This window comes from Stegodyphus dumicola, chromosome 10, assembly GCF_044657685.1.
Source record: "Stegodyphus dumicola isolate Sdum_Otavi_A_Nest chromosome 10, ASM4465768v1".
In the NCBI taxonomy this organism is placed as follows: domain Eukaryota; kingdom Metazoa; phylum Arthropoda; class Arachnida; order Araneae; family Eresidae; genus Stegodyphus; species Stegodyphus dumicola.
The window spans coordinates 182,999,076-183,015,127 of record NC_140777.1 but is presented as its reverse complement, the minus strand read 5'-3'; the positions used below and the strand labels follow the sequence as shown (position 1 = coordinate 183,015,127).

At 34.3% G+C, this 16,052-nt stretch overlaps 1 protein-coding gene across 9 annotated transcripts in view; it reads right to left on the bottom strand.

The window, feature by feature from the left end:
- Positions 1-16,052, bottom strand: part of LOC118193858 (disks large homolog 1-like) — an 816,267-nt gene that overhangs the window by 167,347 nt on the left and 632,868 nt on the right. For all 9 annotated transcript variants that reach the window (XM_085825973.1, XM_085825976.1, XM_085825974.1 and 6 more), the window contains 2 exons: positions 14,369-14,540; positions 371-455 (listed from right to left, as the gene is read on the bottom strand). In XM_085825973.1, the coding sequence (XP_085682099.1) occupies positions 371-455; positions 14,369-14,540 (257 nt within the window). The remainder of the gene's footprint in view (positions 1-370; positions 456-14,368; positions 14,541-16,052) is intronic.

Below are 16,052 nucleotides of genomic sequence, written 5' to 3'. Positions count from 1 at the left end.
AGGCAGACTAAGAAGGCGGGAGAAATACCTTATTATAATAATTTTACAAGTACCAAATATTTTTACACAATGTATCTGAAAATGGATAAAGATAAGACAACACAAAGAAAAAAACTAAAACATTCCGACGCATTCTTTTTATAATATACAACAGGGTTTCTTAAACTTTTTTCAGTCGTGATCTCCCTTTTATCACTAAAATGTTTTCGCGACACCCGAGGACCCCATAATATTTACAAAATTTTTGAGGTACGTCTTTTTTTTTTGGGGGGGGGGCATGGTGTACCTATAGGCCGAAACAATTATTTAATTACAACAGGATATGCATTAAATAATGAATTGAAACATTTATAAATATTAAAAGCCTTACCTAGTAAAATCTTCGTCGGTGGCAACTTTGGGGAGGACAGCATTCATCAGAGTCTCACTTCCATACTTCGACATTGGCATACTCACTGTAAATGAAAAAGAATGTAATGCCAATAAACTACAAGCAAAACATTACCAATGATTATTGCTTCTACAAATAGATTGTTTCTAATATTTTATGTAACTTTTATGCTGCTCCCAGAAAAGTATTAAATAACAACTGTCATTTATATTATCATGTTAACACAAGTTCATTCTCACACAAGTTTCTGTGAAAGAGATAATTCATAAATAGATTGTTATAAAATTGAAAAAAAATTTCAGGTTTTTCAGAACGACGAATGGATTAACTCTCCAAGAGCAAACTAGATGGCGCCACCTTTCGAGCTTGAAGCTTCCGTAGGGCTTCAAGACCATTACCCTCTAGTGCCAGTTATATTTTGCCCCCCTTTTTTTAACTTTATGATGCGTATTTTTTAGATTATGTAATTTTCTACTTTTAGCGACCTATAGCATTCTTATTTTATTGAATCGGTAAAAAGCTAGTGACATACTAGCTAAGCGCAGCGTGGCATATTTTATAAATAAATAAATAAAGTGAAAAAAGTAGTGTCTAATAAATTTGGACACGGCTGGTCTTAAATGTAAACAGTGTAATGTTAAGTTGCTTAACTCTGTGCGATGTTGAACTTTTTTTATCTCCGGTTCATCTAACTTTAGTGCAAATCTTGAAACAACACTTTAGGAATTAGCAAAGTCCCTTTTAAAATTTACAAAATTTGACGAAACAATACACGCGGTTGGTTCAGGAATTTTATTGCTACATTTGCAATGAAATAAAACTGAAATGAAAAATTTACTATAAAAAGTTTTACTCTTTAAAATGCAGTTTTAAATGAATGTGTGTAAAAAAAAAAAAAAAAAAAAAAAAAAAAAAAAAAAAAAATCAGTATTCAGGTTTAAAGCGAAACTCAAGCCCCAGTAAAAAACTTCTGACAATTAATACTTCTCCTTTTGTTATAACAAACAAACAAACAAACAAAAAAATTAACAATATGACTCAAACGGAAGAGAACCTTACTTTTATTTTTACTGAAGTTGTAGAAAAATTAGGTATCTTTTGGAAGCAGGAAAGATGAAAAATTAGCAACACCTTCGCCGGGAATCGAATCCCGTACCTCTGAATACGCGCCCAGCGTGCAGACCACCACACCACGAAGGCACGCCAAGAAGGCGGGAGAAATACCTTATATACTCCTCCTTTTAAAGGGCGACTGGGGATTTTTTTAGGGGACCCAATCGCCAAATCCTGGGTGAGGAGAATCATCATCCAACACCATTTTAGTTCGCGCGCCACTGTAGAGACACTAGGTATTTTTTGGAAGTAGGAAAGATGAAAAATTAGCAATGCCTTCGCCGGGAATCGAACCGCAGACTTCTGAATACGCGCTGAGCGTGCAGACCACTGTACCACGAAGGCTCGTTAAGAAGGCGGGAGAAAAACCTTATAAAGTAAAGTGGAATTCTGTATTTGTTGTGTTAATAATTAAAATATTGTTACTGAAAAACCCAGCTGCGGTAAGACAGCTTTCTCGCAAAGCGGGTTTAGGGTTGCCAAAAAATTGCAAAAGAAGGTAAGGCTGCTATATAAACCCGTTCTGTAGGCAGAGTAGCAATCTAGTATCGACTGTATCGCAAAGTGGTGCATCGAGAGCGTGCACCTCTGAGGCTATCAAGTGTATCGTCGAGTGCATCGCGAGTTCTAGCGTGGAGAGTCTCGAGAGTTTCGAGAACGACTGAACCGAGTCGGGAGCTGTACTGTAGTGCTTTGCTGTGAAGCTGTCTTCCCCGTTATAACCTGATAGCCGCACTGTTGATTGTTTCAGCGTGTTAGTCGTAGCTTTTCGACGACTGTAAACGTTTTTTTGGAGCTGTCCTGAGTAATACTGGCTAAATAAATTGTGTTTTCATTCTTCATCAAGAGTTGTCATTAATCACTCCAAATCCACAAACTCGTAGAATGCAAGACTATTACCAGAAGCATAAATTTTTTTAAAAAAGATTTATTCTTCCAAACTGATTTTAGATTTCCTGCATGACTGGAATAGATACAACGAACCCTCTTTAACACATACATTTATAGATTTAGAGGATTTTGGCTTTCAGCGAAAGTGGTCATCTAAGAAACGCAGAGTTCAATATTAAATTATAATTTATACTCTCATAAATAATAGACACTTTCAGAGAAAATCATCTATGGGTGCTATTTGCCAAGAGATGGTTCTCTGTAATTTATCAAACTAGAAAAGCACATTAAAAAACTTGGCAACAAATCTAAGATATATAGTGGACGTAAACTAAGATGGTCATTCACAGTTCCGTCTTCACAAATTTTAGTCTTTAGTTCAGGTGGTTAGTTTAGAGAGTTGAAGTTCAGAATCTGCATTTATTTATGTGCTTAGAAATACTAGTTCTAGTCCTTAGAAATGTGTTTAGTTTGTGTGCTTAGAAATACTAGTTGACTTTTACGACAGCTGCTGTCAGGGTTTCAGCTTAGGTTGAATTTTGATAAGTTTTCTAAACTTTATATTATAATGTAATGTTCCAACCTATAATTTACAGCTAAATATGTGGAACCTTGAGATCTGGTTAGAGAATAATCGCTTTAGTTCAGTAGACAGAGAGCAGACTCGAGAAGGGTTAGTTGCCCTTTATTATTCAGAATAAATTTAACAAACGGTCCTCTCTCAGGACGTACAGAAAAGTCTCTACTTGGGCTTGAACTCAAGAATGCTAAGGAATAAAACTTAGCTAAAGAGATAGAGCCAAAGCTATCACAATTCTACAGGAGTTGGCCCCTTGACGCTAACTAAACGGCAAAGCTATCAAGAGCCTGAAATACGAAGAGATATAGCCGAAGCTATCACAATTCTACAGGAGTTGGCCCCTTGACGATAACTAAACGGTGAAGTTATCAAGGGCCTGAGATACAAAGAGATATAGCCGAAGCTATCACAATTCTACAGGAGTTGGTCCCTTGACGTTAACTAAACGGCGAAGCTATCAAGGGCCTGAAATACGGCCGAGCGTAGAAAAAGCTTAGAGAGAGTGTAGCCTAAAATTCGAACGCGCGCTGGTCAGTATCTCTGGTTCTCTAACGAAGTCAGTAGAACTTCAACTTTAAATACTTGCTACTCTTTCATTTGCATTTAACCGCGATTCTGGAAACACGTTCTCGCAAGAAATTTGTAAGCTGAAATTAGAAGCGACAGGAATGTGGCTTTAACTAAAAATTAATTGTTAAAAACTTAGCATAAAATTTGCAATAGCATTTCGATTTGTTTCTTCGGCAAGATCGTGGACAAATGAATTGCCATGAAATAAACACAGAGAATCTTCTTGAGATAAACGCCTCTTGCAGACGACCGACTCTAAAACTGAGCATTTGACAACATAAATAAATGTTGGTAGTGAATATATCTTCTCTAAGAGAAGGCCAAAACAATCTGAAACTCTCAGTGGTCTTAGTGAGCGTTTATTTCATTTGCTTGTAATATCCACTTGTTAGTTTTTGGTGTGACAGCTGAAGTATGTGCAGAAACGAGACATCAGAAGGGTTAAAAGAACCCTTTATTATAACTCTTAAAATTCACAATACGTCTACTTGACACTGACAAATTATGGATCGCTAGAGCGGTAACTCAACTAACAAGAACTAAACTTAAAATTCAAAGATACTATTAACAAAATAGAAGAATTTCTCGCCAGGGCACAGATAATCCTGTTACCAAAAAAACCGCGTCGAAGTCTAGTGGCAGCAATGTTACAGCTGTTAGCCACTTTAACCTCTTCATCGTCCGTAACGCGTCTAGCGCGTTCAAGTGAAACTTCCGCAGGGCGGCGTAACGCGCCTCAAACGTTTTTCTACAACTTTTAACCGTTTAAAACGCTTTCTAAAGTTTACTTGTTTCAGTTTTTTGTTTGTCCTAATACCTCCTAGAGGGTAGCACTAATCAGTCATTCTATTTCTAACTGAATTTGCCCCGGGTTTTATGAAAATTCGCGCTATTTTACATAAGATACAAGACAGTGAGCGATGGCTTTAACGTCTACTCAGTGGAAAAAGAGAAAAAATGAGGTGGTGAATTGGAAAAACAAGAAGGATATACGTTTGATGAGTACAATCCATGACAACTCGATGATTGATGTTGGAACACGGAAAAGAACTGTAAAAAAAGCCCAATAATTGTAAAAGATTACAACAACAAAATGGGAGGAGTGGACCGCCTGGATCAGATGTTATCAAATTATCCTGCTGTTAGAAATAAGCAGAGAAATTATTATTTCGTCATTATGCTTTATTTCCTTATGATTTTACTTAATATTCATTGACATTCATCCGCTACGAAAGTCATGTATGAAAAGTTACGATGTACAGAGAAAACCACATTACAGGTTTGGATTGGTTTATTGAGATTACGGCAAAGCACACTAGGGCTATCTGCCTAAGGGAAGGGATGCCTTCGTGGAGGGCTTTCTAAGTGAAACTGGCTCGTATACACGTTACACATGAGGAAAACCACGAAAACACCCATGCAGCCAGCCCGTTCGCGGGATTCGAACCTCGGACCGAACTACCAATGTTCAGCGTTTATACAACTCGGCCGCTGGTGGGCTAAAACAACATTACACGCTACGAAAAACAGACAGCCGCTGGGGGGAAACTTTCGCGGACAGGAGAGGACGGCCAAAGGGTTAGCAATAAATGCAGAACCAGAAGCTCACGCTACAAACGTTCAGCGGTTTGCCCACTCTCTCTAACTTTCCCTTCTAGAACTCGGTATTAAAACCTTTTCTCCTCAAGGTAGAATTTGCATTCCTTCACGCGCACTACCAAATTAACATATTATGGCATTGACAATTAGGGAAATGAAGTCTTATAGGAAAGAAAGTATAAACGTAAACTTAACTGGTTATTCAAAATAAATATACATCCCTACATGCTAAGTAAATTGTTGCAAAAATGTCGTTAAATAGGTTTGTTGGTAAATTTATTCCAAAAACAAACAATTAAAATCTGAAAACTTTCAGCTTTTAAATTACGTCCAGAGGGCAGTTTATTTAACATTTTGTGTGTAACATTTATTTATTAAATATCATGTTTGTTGCGCTTAAATCATAAAATTTGTTTCAAGAGCAATGTCGCAAAATAATTTTAAAATGAGCATATGTTTAGAATTTCCGATACACAGTTCCGCGCGCTAGATATAAAAAGGTTTTTTTATCTCCCGTAGAGTGTTGCCATCGCTCGCTTTGAAAACCTTGAGTTTGTTACTCAAAAAATTGTCAAAGTTTTACAAAATATGAAATCGATAATAAAACAAATTCCAAATTTCAAATCTGGTCTTCCACATTCCCATATTCTTGGGAGGATTACGTCATTCAAAATTCGATGGCTCTATGCACCGTTGTTTTATCATAATGCAACATACATACATTTATGCAGATTTTTCATTATTTAATTTCTTAAAATGTAATGCAGGACTCTAACATTGGGTGGCAACAGTTTGAAAAGTGCTTCGCCGTTTATAGTGATTCAACGTAAAATCGCAAAACGAAAACAATAGTCCTTCAGGGACAAAGTTCCTTTGGATTAAAAAAAAAAAAAAGAAACGATTTTAAATTACGTCCAAAGGGCTGTTAACATTTTGTGTGTAATATTATTAAATATCATGTTCTTTGCACTTAAAACATAAAATTCAGTTCAACAGCAATGTCGCAAAATAATTTTAAATTGGGCCTATCTCTAGAATTTCCGATACACAGTGTCGCGCACTGGAGATAAAAATGTTTTTTTCTGTACAACGTCGCCTCGGCTCGCTTTGAAATCCTTGAGTTTGTGAACAAAAATTCGTTAAAGGTTCACAAAATATGAAATCGATCATAAAGCAAATTCCAAATTTCAAATTTGGGCTTCCAGATTCCCATATTCGCAGTTGGATTACGTCATTCAAAATTGGATGGCTCTAGGTACCGTTGTTTCATCACAGTGAGAGAAACATACATACATTTATGCACATTTTTCATTATTTAATTTTTTCAATATAATACAGGGCGATAGTATTCGGTGGCAACGATTTGAAAAGTGATACAGCCTCTTAAAGTTTTCAGTGCAAAATCGCAAAACGAAAACGATAGTCCTTTAGGGACAAAGCCCCTTTGGACTGAAAAAAAAAAAAAAAAGACATGTAATATGTAATAAATGAAGAAAAATTTTAATTATTTCCCTAGTTAACTAATTTAATTAGATCAATTTAGAATTCGAAAACAACGTCTGTGTCATGAACCCTACGTGAAGAGAATTCAAACGGAAGGAAGTTCCTTGAGAAACCTCGAAAGAACTTTCGAAATTTAAATGGAACGAATTAAACAAATGAAAGTAACTCGAGAAGGATTTACATTTTAAATTCGAATACGATCACATGAAAAGCTCTCCGAAATTTTACTGAATGTGTTTTCATTTCTGATGTTTATTTCATCGACGAAAACGTATTTGAATCGATGCGATACCTTAAAATGAATTACAAAGCAGATTTAATTTAAAAGGCCGGCTATTAATCCTCGGGCTTCATTCAAGATATTTCATTAATCTTCCTTGAGCTTTGGGGAGTCGTTTCAATCAGTTCTTCGAATAAGAGCTCAAATTCTTCCCAGAATTAATTTAAGTTGCGCTTGTTTCATACGCTTCGAGGTATTTCTAATACACTCTTCGCTACCACATAAAACATTTTCAATGAAGTTTCTGAATGTCAGAAAAAAGCATTGTTTAAAGCCATTAAAATTAATTTTAAACTGAGTCTGATGCAATTTAAGAAGAAGGATTCAATTATTATATATATATATAAATATGATGTGTACACCACATGACTCCCTTGCACGTAATATTAAATTATACGCAATTTTTTCCTGCATTTCATTTAAACGTTTTGAATTGAATTAAATTAACTTCGTCGATAGCGCATAAACTACAATAAAATAAGTGGACTCTTTAAAATTCACTATATTTATTTACAACAGCGACACTCTGGCGCTAGGTTCACTTAACAGCGTTGCATCTCATTCATTTTATAACTCAGAATGCGCAAAAGCTATATCATTTGAAGAATTATATAATCGTTGCTACATATTGTATTCAAATACTATAATACATCTAATAAGATATATAAAAGAAATTAGATAAATAAAAAAGGAACAGTTGTTGTGGCGAAGCTTAGTTTCTTTAGATTCGTAACAAATCCACTATTCTGCTGAATTTCAAATGTAAACAAATATGGCTGCTATGGTAAGCAAAAATTAGGCTTAGTCGCACTTAAACAACTTTTAAATTGCTGATAATTCTACAAATACTGCATGCATGTTAACTAAAGGCATAAAAACCGTAACCGGAAGATAAGAAACAACATAATTCAACAATTTTTAAAGCAAAAAACGAACAATTTACCAATATATAAGAATAAAAAAAAAACTGAGCTCACGGGGCTGAGCAACAGAGTGGGTATACGTATATATATATATATATATATATATATATAATTTTGGTGCGCCGAGTGGCACCAAAAAGGGAGCTGGAAAACTACATCCTATATCTGTCCTATATACAAAATGTCAACGTTCTGAGGCTACTCGTTTTTGAGTTACGCGAGATAGATACATACATACGCACGTACATATGTACGTACAGACGCCACGAAAAAATCTCTTCTGAATACATTTTAAATCAGTTTTATATATTTTTTTTGGGGGAAAACATTCCTTTAAACTGTTCTTACGTACAGATGCCACACAAAACCATCTTTAAATTGCATTCGATAGCGGTCAAAATGGATATTTTCGGTGTATATAGTACCTGGAATTTTCGTGATTACAATGCTTCCTTTAGTAAAAAGGAATGTTACACGTTTTAGTATCCCCCCCCCGAAAAAAAAATAAAAAATAAATCCAAAAGTATTTTAAAAACACTTTTGGATTTAGTTGTTGAGAAAATGGATAACTGCATATCTTAAACGTATCGTAGAAAAACAGAGCTATTCAGAAATGTGTGAATTTCGACAGCAGTAGCTACATGTTCTTTTTCTGTGACAAATCTAAGGAACTAATAAAGCTGAAAATAAATTTTAAAAAAATTATGCATTACATTATTTCACATGAAATGGAAAAAAAACTGAAAAGGAAAAACGATTCTGCGTAAATAAACGCATTTTGAAATTATCTTAATATTTCTTCAGTGCCAAAATTACAATATAAATCAAAATACATGAAAATTTCCAAATGATTTCTAAATCGATACGTTGCTAAATTGCAAAGATAGCATGCTTTTAGTGGAATAGAAACAAATATATTAGATGAGATAATAAAAATATAATATTGCTTAAATAAAATGGATATACAAATAATTAAAAAATGTCTTTTTTAAAACTATACTGCCTTTCCGAAGTTAAGCATGCTGTAAACAACAAAATCAATTTATAAAATCGATCTTTGAGGGAACATAAATTTCAAGATAAAACTGTTAATTTAGTTATTCATTCATAACCACTTTAATTGTAAAAATCTATTTCTTTACGCAGCTTTATCTATCCAAATATATATTGTTGCATTTCTGTATGGGTTCGTGAATTTGAAATCGATAATAAATTTCAAATTCCAAATTTGGGCTTCCAAATGATAATATTCATTAGAAGATTACGTTATTCAAACTTAGATGGCTCTAGGTACCGTTGTTTTATCACAATGCAAGAAATATACATACATTCATGCAGATTCATTATTTAATTTCTTCAAATATAATACAGGGCGATAATTTTGGGTGCCCAGCAATTTCAAAAGTGATTCGCCTATTATAGTTTTCCACGCAAAATGCCAAAACGAAATTAATAGTTCTTCTGGGTAAATTGCCCCTTTGGTCTAAAATAGATTTTACAGTTAAAATTGCAGTTTCTTCTCAAAAACAAGCAATTCGGCCAGCGGGCAAGAACGCAGATTTTTCGGTGCACAAAATTGAAAGTTTCCCACTGGGCAAAAAGACTCTGAAAGTGCAGAAAACGTCATTCACTATTTTACCAAGTTTCAAAGGTAAATAAATGTGGCTGCTATGGTAAAAAATAATTAAGATTCGCCGCACTTGAACAACTTTTAAATTGTTGATAATTCTACAAACATTGCATGCTGGTTAACTAAAGGCATAAAAACCTTAACCAGAAGATAAGAACAAAATAGTTCAAGCCATATTTCAATCATTTTTTAAAGCAAAAAATGCACAATTTACCTACATATAAGACTAAAAATTCAGCTCAAGAAGCCGAGTAATAGAGTGAGTATATTTACATATATATATATATATAAATTTATATCTTGTTACGTTTTTCTTTTCCCGTACGTTAGGGTTCGTGGCTTTGGAATGAATAACGACGACACTTGATGAAGTATCGAAACTCAATATTTTGGCCAGTATTGTTCAGGACAGCTCCAAAATACGTTGAAAGTCATCAAAAAACTACAAAAAACGTGTTAAAATCATCAGCAATAGAACCTTCAGGCTATCGGGTTATAACGGCGAAGCACTAAGGTATAGCTCCCAACTCGGTTCGGTCGTTCTCGGAGCTCAACGTACTCTAAGATAAAACTCGACGATGCACTAACTCCCGATACACTAAGAGACGCTCTCGAAACTAGACTGACGATCGGTTTGTCAGACGAGACAGTGACTGTTCACTGACTAATACTCCGCGTGCAGGCAGAGTTTATATACCTTTGGGCTGCCTCCGAGAACACTGTGGTTCAAACCAGTAAGAATTGGTTCTAGAAGATTCTCCATCCGTCTATGACATATCGCCAATTTTGTCGCCAAATGGGTGAATCTGGAAACCCTGTATTCCTTTTCAATTTTATGGCAACCCTAAACCCGTCTTGCGTGGAAGCTTACTTACTGCAGCTGGACGTTTCGTAACAATAAATATATATCCAAATATACAGAGTGGATACTTTGGATGATTGCAAAACACACCAGACAGTACAGTCTGAAATAAAATCTACTGCTCAGTTCAAAATGTTTGAGTTTGCTGTATGTGTTCATAATAAATGCGTTCTTTATTTTAATTTGCACTGTACGTTTGTGACATTTAGTTTTTTAATAACAGTTAGCTTATATGGATGCTTTTCTTTATACGTTATTTTGTCACGTTCTCGCTCAGTCCAGGGGTTTATGCATCTATTTGGTTTATACTGGCAAGCAGTAAAGGTTAAAATAAAAGGGCTGTCGGGCAAAAGGTATTGTCGGGTTGTCACATATACGGTGTGGTGCTCAAAGTTCTTCCCAATGACAGGGATATTTGACTTCTGGCCAGGATGAATGTTTTCTGAGCATTGCTATGGTTCGTAACAACAACAATAAAACAAAAGGGAAATTTAAACCGTATGTGTTTATGTTCCGATGTTCGAATGGCGCCAAAATGGAAGAAGTAGTTTCGATTTTAAATAACATTAATAAATTCAACTACTCTCGGTTTGTTCAAAACCAAACTGTAAACATTTAATAATAAAATATCCATAAGTAAACATTTAGTAATAATTCAATAACAGAGATAAGTTTTAAAATAAGAATTAAAACAGTTATAGGTCAGTGACCGAATTTCATCGACGACAAATCAAATGCAGGGCAACGAAAAAGTGGAAATTAATTCGACAGGAGTGGAAGTGAACAGCAGTGTTGCCAGATCCTGCGATTTTTCGCAAATTTGCGACATTTGATAAACTTGTGCTACTAAAATTTTAGTATTTGCGACGTTGCGAAATTTTTGCGATCTCCACCATTTCCTTATGCTACTTTTTGCGACTTCAAAGATTTTTTTAATATATCGTAAAATGCTTTGTAAAACACAGAATTATGTACACTGCGGGGAGGGGGGAAGGTCAGTTCCATCTTTCCCTTCTACTGGGCCGATTGATAAAATTCAGATTACATTTTTCATGTCTGGAAAGCGCGACTTAGGATATATATTAGATTTATATATAGCATTGTTCTAACACAGGTATTTCGACACAAAATCGGACTTTTTCTGATATAACATACCATTTTTTCCCACATTTCAATTCTACGACTCAAATTATGCCTAGATGTTAAATTTTGCCAAATTTGGGTGTAAAATTTACGGACAAATTTAAAAAATATTTTTGCGCAATTTTTTTAGTTTGCGCCAAGAATACTTCCCTTGGCGAGCTTTTAAATATATGGCAACCTATTTTTCTTACCCTTCCATTATGCCGAGACGGAAAAAAAAAACCACCTCTTTCCTATCTTTTTACATTGCAGATGAGCGAGAAAAAAGTCACATCGTTCTTACTTTCAAATAATTTTAGCAAAGTGTCTAAACCACATTTGAGGTTTTATCGCTTTCATGCCAAATTTCCAAATGCGTCAGTATATAAATTCACGTATATCTTCGGAAATTTTGAATAAGAAGCTCTAATTTTTTGCAGGTATAACTTAAAAATACATCTACTTTAAGATGATTGTAAAAATTTTATAGGTTATAATTCAAAATATTTTTCGAAAAATTTAGAAAAATTATTTTAAAGTACAAATTTTAAAAATAAATCTTAAAAAATGGGTGAATTTTATTTGGAACGAACCTAAATCTCGAACTGTGCAAGAAGGAATCAAATACGTTTAATAAGAAAAGAGATATTAATGAATACATACGAAATTGCATTAACATTGAGGAGCTAAAATTTTGAGAGCGAATTTTTTAATAACTACTCGTGCGATTTTTACAAAACTTGACAGTTTGACGTAATTTGACTCGTTGAACCGAAATATGGAAAAAAAATTGGCATGCAGTTTCAGGAAATGTCTGATTTTATGTCAAAATACCTATATACGAACAGTGCTATACATAAATCTAATACATATCCTAAGTCGCGCTTTCGAGACATAAAAACGCAAGCTGTATTTTGTCAATCGGCCCAGTAGAACGGGAGATATAGAACTGTCCCATATTTTTTGTGTGCAGTGTACCTTAATATTATCATGATTTTATTGCTCTACCAATTTTGTTTTTAAGACAGTCCCTTCTCTCAGTTCTATGGTGATAACAAATCGAACAAAAGAACTTGCGCGCCATATATTGGGTACCCAAACAGAGAAAGGAATAAAGTTCAACCTCCTGATTATTATAGCTAAGAACTAAGGAATAGAAATGACTTATAAATCAAAGCAACTGAATTTACCCAAATAACAACACAAATAAATTCAGCAGTGAAAGAAGAAACGAGGCTGTCTTAAGTAATCAGAATCTGAAATTAGTCCACTACTCAGAATGGAAAACTCACTGGATTAAAAAAAGTAACTGCCATCTCAAAAAATTTAGTGCAAAAGCACTAACTATCTAAACGTGAGAAGTATCTTACAAATTAATTTAAAAACCGAAATCTAAATTAAATGAGAATTAATTACAAAAGGAATGGATATTTAAACAATTGAAAATCGGCAATATAATTTTCGTTAAAGCTAAGATACATAATTAAAACGATTAAGGATCGAATGCAGTCTGTATTTTATCTTACCGAAATTTGTGATGACGTCAGAGGTCATATGAGCAAGCGTAACTATGAAGTCACAAAAAATCACGTGATCTCTGACGTCATTTGCCAATTTGTTAGTCTTCTTTTGCTACTTTAGTTGAAAATTTTCTGGCAATACTGTTGAACAGTATGATTCGGAATAGGAGTCCTGGCCAATGCTGCCAGAAAATTTTCAACTAAAATAGCAAAACATCGAAAATGACGTCAGAAATCACGTGATTTCTGTGACGTCATAGTTATGCATGCTCACATGACTTCTGACGTCATCACACATTTACTGTAAGCTACAGACTGTATTCGATTCTTATTCGTTTTAATTACGTATCTTAACTTGATAATGATGTAGCTTGATGATATAAATGGAAAAAATTTAAAACTATATTGCTCATTTTCAATTGCTTATATATCCATTTCTTTTTTTATTAATTCTCACTGAATTTAGGTTCTACTTTTAAATTAATTTGTGCATATCCGTTCTTAAGAGATTCCTCGCGTTTAGATTGTTAGCGCTTTTGTACTAATTTTTTTGAGTTGGGAGTTAATTTGTTTAACTCATTGTTATTTTGCTTAATTGGGAAAATTTTAATTGAGGAATGTTTTTCAGCGAGTTTTCCCTTCAGCCTGGTGGGCTTATTTCAGATTATGATTAGGAAAGCCTTTTTAAGTCATTTCCATTGCTTAGTTCTTAGCAATATTATAATCAGGAGAATGACTTTCATTTCTTTTTCTGTATGGGTGCCCAATCTGCAAGTTCTTTTGTTCGATTCGTTTCCATCATAGAACTGGAAAGGTGAACTGACTTAAAAACAAAAAACCCGCATGATGAAGGGGGGGGAGGTGAGAGAGATCTCGAATCAGTTTTTTTTCTTTCTTTCCGACTTTTTCCCTCTTTCCCCTACCCGCATCTCGTTTTTAAGCCTAAATAAACAGGTTTTTTATGTAAATTATTTTTAATTGATATATTATCTTAATATGTAAGCATTTTACGACACATTAAAACAAATCTTTGAAGTCGCAAGGAGTAGCACAAGGAAATGATGGAAATCGCAAAAATTTCGCAAAATCCGCAAATACTAAATTTTAGCAGCACAAGTTTATCAATAGTCCAAAATTTTCATATATATACATATATATATTTGTCTGTTAGCATGTAGCTTCATGTAGAGTGCTAGATTGTGCTGCTGTCGTAGCTAATTCTCGAATCCAGCTTTTGCTAGACGAAATCCACGAGTATATTCTCCTTTAAAAAGTTATAGACTAGCATAGAAAACTTTAATAGGTCGACGTGGGCTTAAAAAACTACACAGAAATGGATGCTAAATACAGTTGTGGTTATAGAAAGAAAATTATGGTAAATTACTGGGTGAAGAAGCATCCTCTATGTAAGATAAGGGCGACGAGGCGGAGTGATTGGCGAAAAATTCTGGCGGACACCGCGACTTGGCGACAGTCAGTACCACGCGATCTGAAGTGGCTTTCAGCGTCGCCACAGCCTCCTCGTGGGTCACGTGCTCCAAATTGACATCACCTACCTATTAAAAAATGGATTAAAAAATACTTCAATTTAATGAGCACAGATTAAAATAAATTTTCGAAGTTACATAAAAATATAACTAAAATAGAAGAAAGATAAATAGAATTAGAACAAGTAAGATAGAACATATGTGAAATAGAAGAAATCTAAAGCTAATCAATCTTAAAATAGAATAAATCTGAAAAATGACTCCATAAGCCTTCTCTAATAATGATGCAGAAAATACGATTCATAGTCATACATTTTTCAGTGTAATGTGATATGGAAGAGACATAAAAATTTTGATAGAGAGAAATAAACTCATTTTCTCTCATTATATCAGCAACAATGGCACACAGTTTTGAATAGTTTTCGTCTTTCTAATCAAATGGTCGTAAAAGTTCCATCTAACATTTTACCTAAATTCAATTTTTGTCGATTAAATGTGGCAAAAAAGTCATCAGAAATCAATAACGCGAACAAACACACAAACAGAAATTCTTCTTTACATATATAGGTTTTGTAAAATTAAAAAATTTTGATTAAAAAACTCTACGATTTGAAAGGGAGCAGTGGCAACACTTCTCTAAATAAAGCAGAATTTTTATTTCCAACGAGCCAGACTGTTGCCGCTCGAAAACATGAGAGCGAAAATTAGCGCTTTCCGAGTTTTTAAATAGTATTTCGGCTAATTAAAGTCGTACGAAGATGGGAATAGTCTAAATGGCTTCCCACGAAATTCTGGAATCTGAATAATGTATTTAATATTTGGCAATGCTATTTTTATTTCATTATGAAATTTATAAATTACTTATCAACAAACTCTAGGATTTGAAAGCGAGCAGTGGCAACACTTCTCGAAAGAAAGAAAGATTTTTATCTCCAGCGTGCGAAACTGTTGCCACTCGGGAAAATGAGGGCGAAAATTAGCGTTTTCAGGGTTCTTAACTCATATCTCCGATATTTTAGCTACTTTTTTTCAAAAAAATAGTTTACGTCGATCTTTTCCAAGGCCCACAAAAGAATAATAGTAAGTTTGGTGACGATAGCTTTAGTAGTGACAGAGTTAATAGCGAACAAACAAACACCCAAACAGACATTATTCTTTATATATATATATATATAGAGAGAGAGAGAGAGAGAGATTTAGAAATATATTAATGTCATTTAAATATTTTGCATTTTGCAAAGCTAATGTAAATCCAGAAACTCTAATTTCAAACGCACAGTTTCCACTTTTAATTACTTATGTAACATCATCCGGAGGCTTATGAACGCGAATGAACCATAACAAATATTTCAATGGCAGGAACAGAGTTATAATAAATGGATCCTCATCTACATTCAATATCATATTCTTCGCTAATGTATCGCATCTAGCTTACGGCGGGTCTTCCCTGTTCAATTAACATGCCTAAAGTTGGGGGCCGCGAGGATTCCTGGGAACACATAACTGATATATTAAAACTTGCATTTGTCAGAAATTGCTGTCAAGATTCGAGGGTGGAGAAGACAAAACGATTAAGTAACG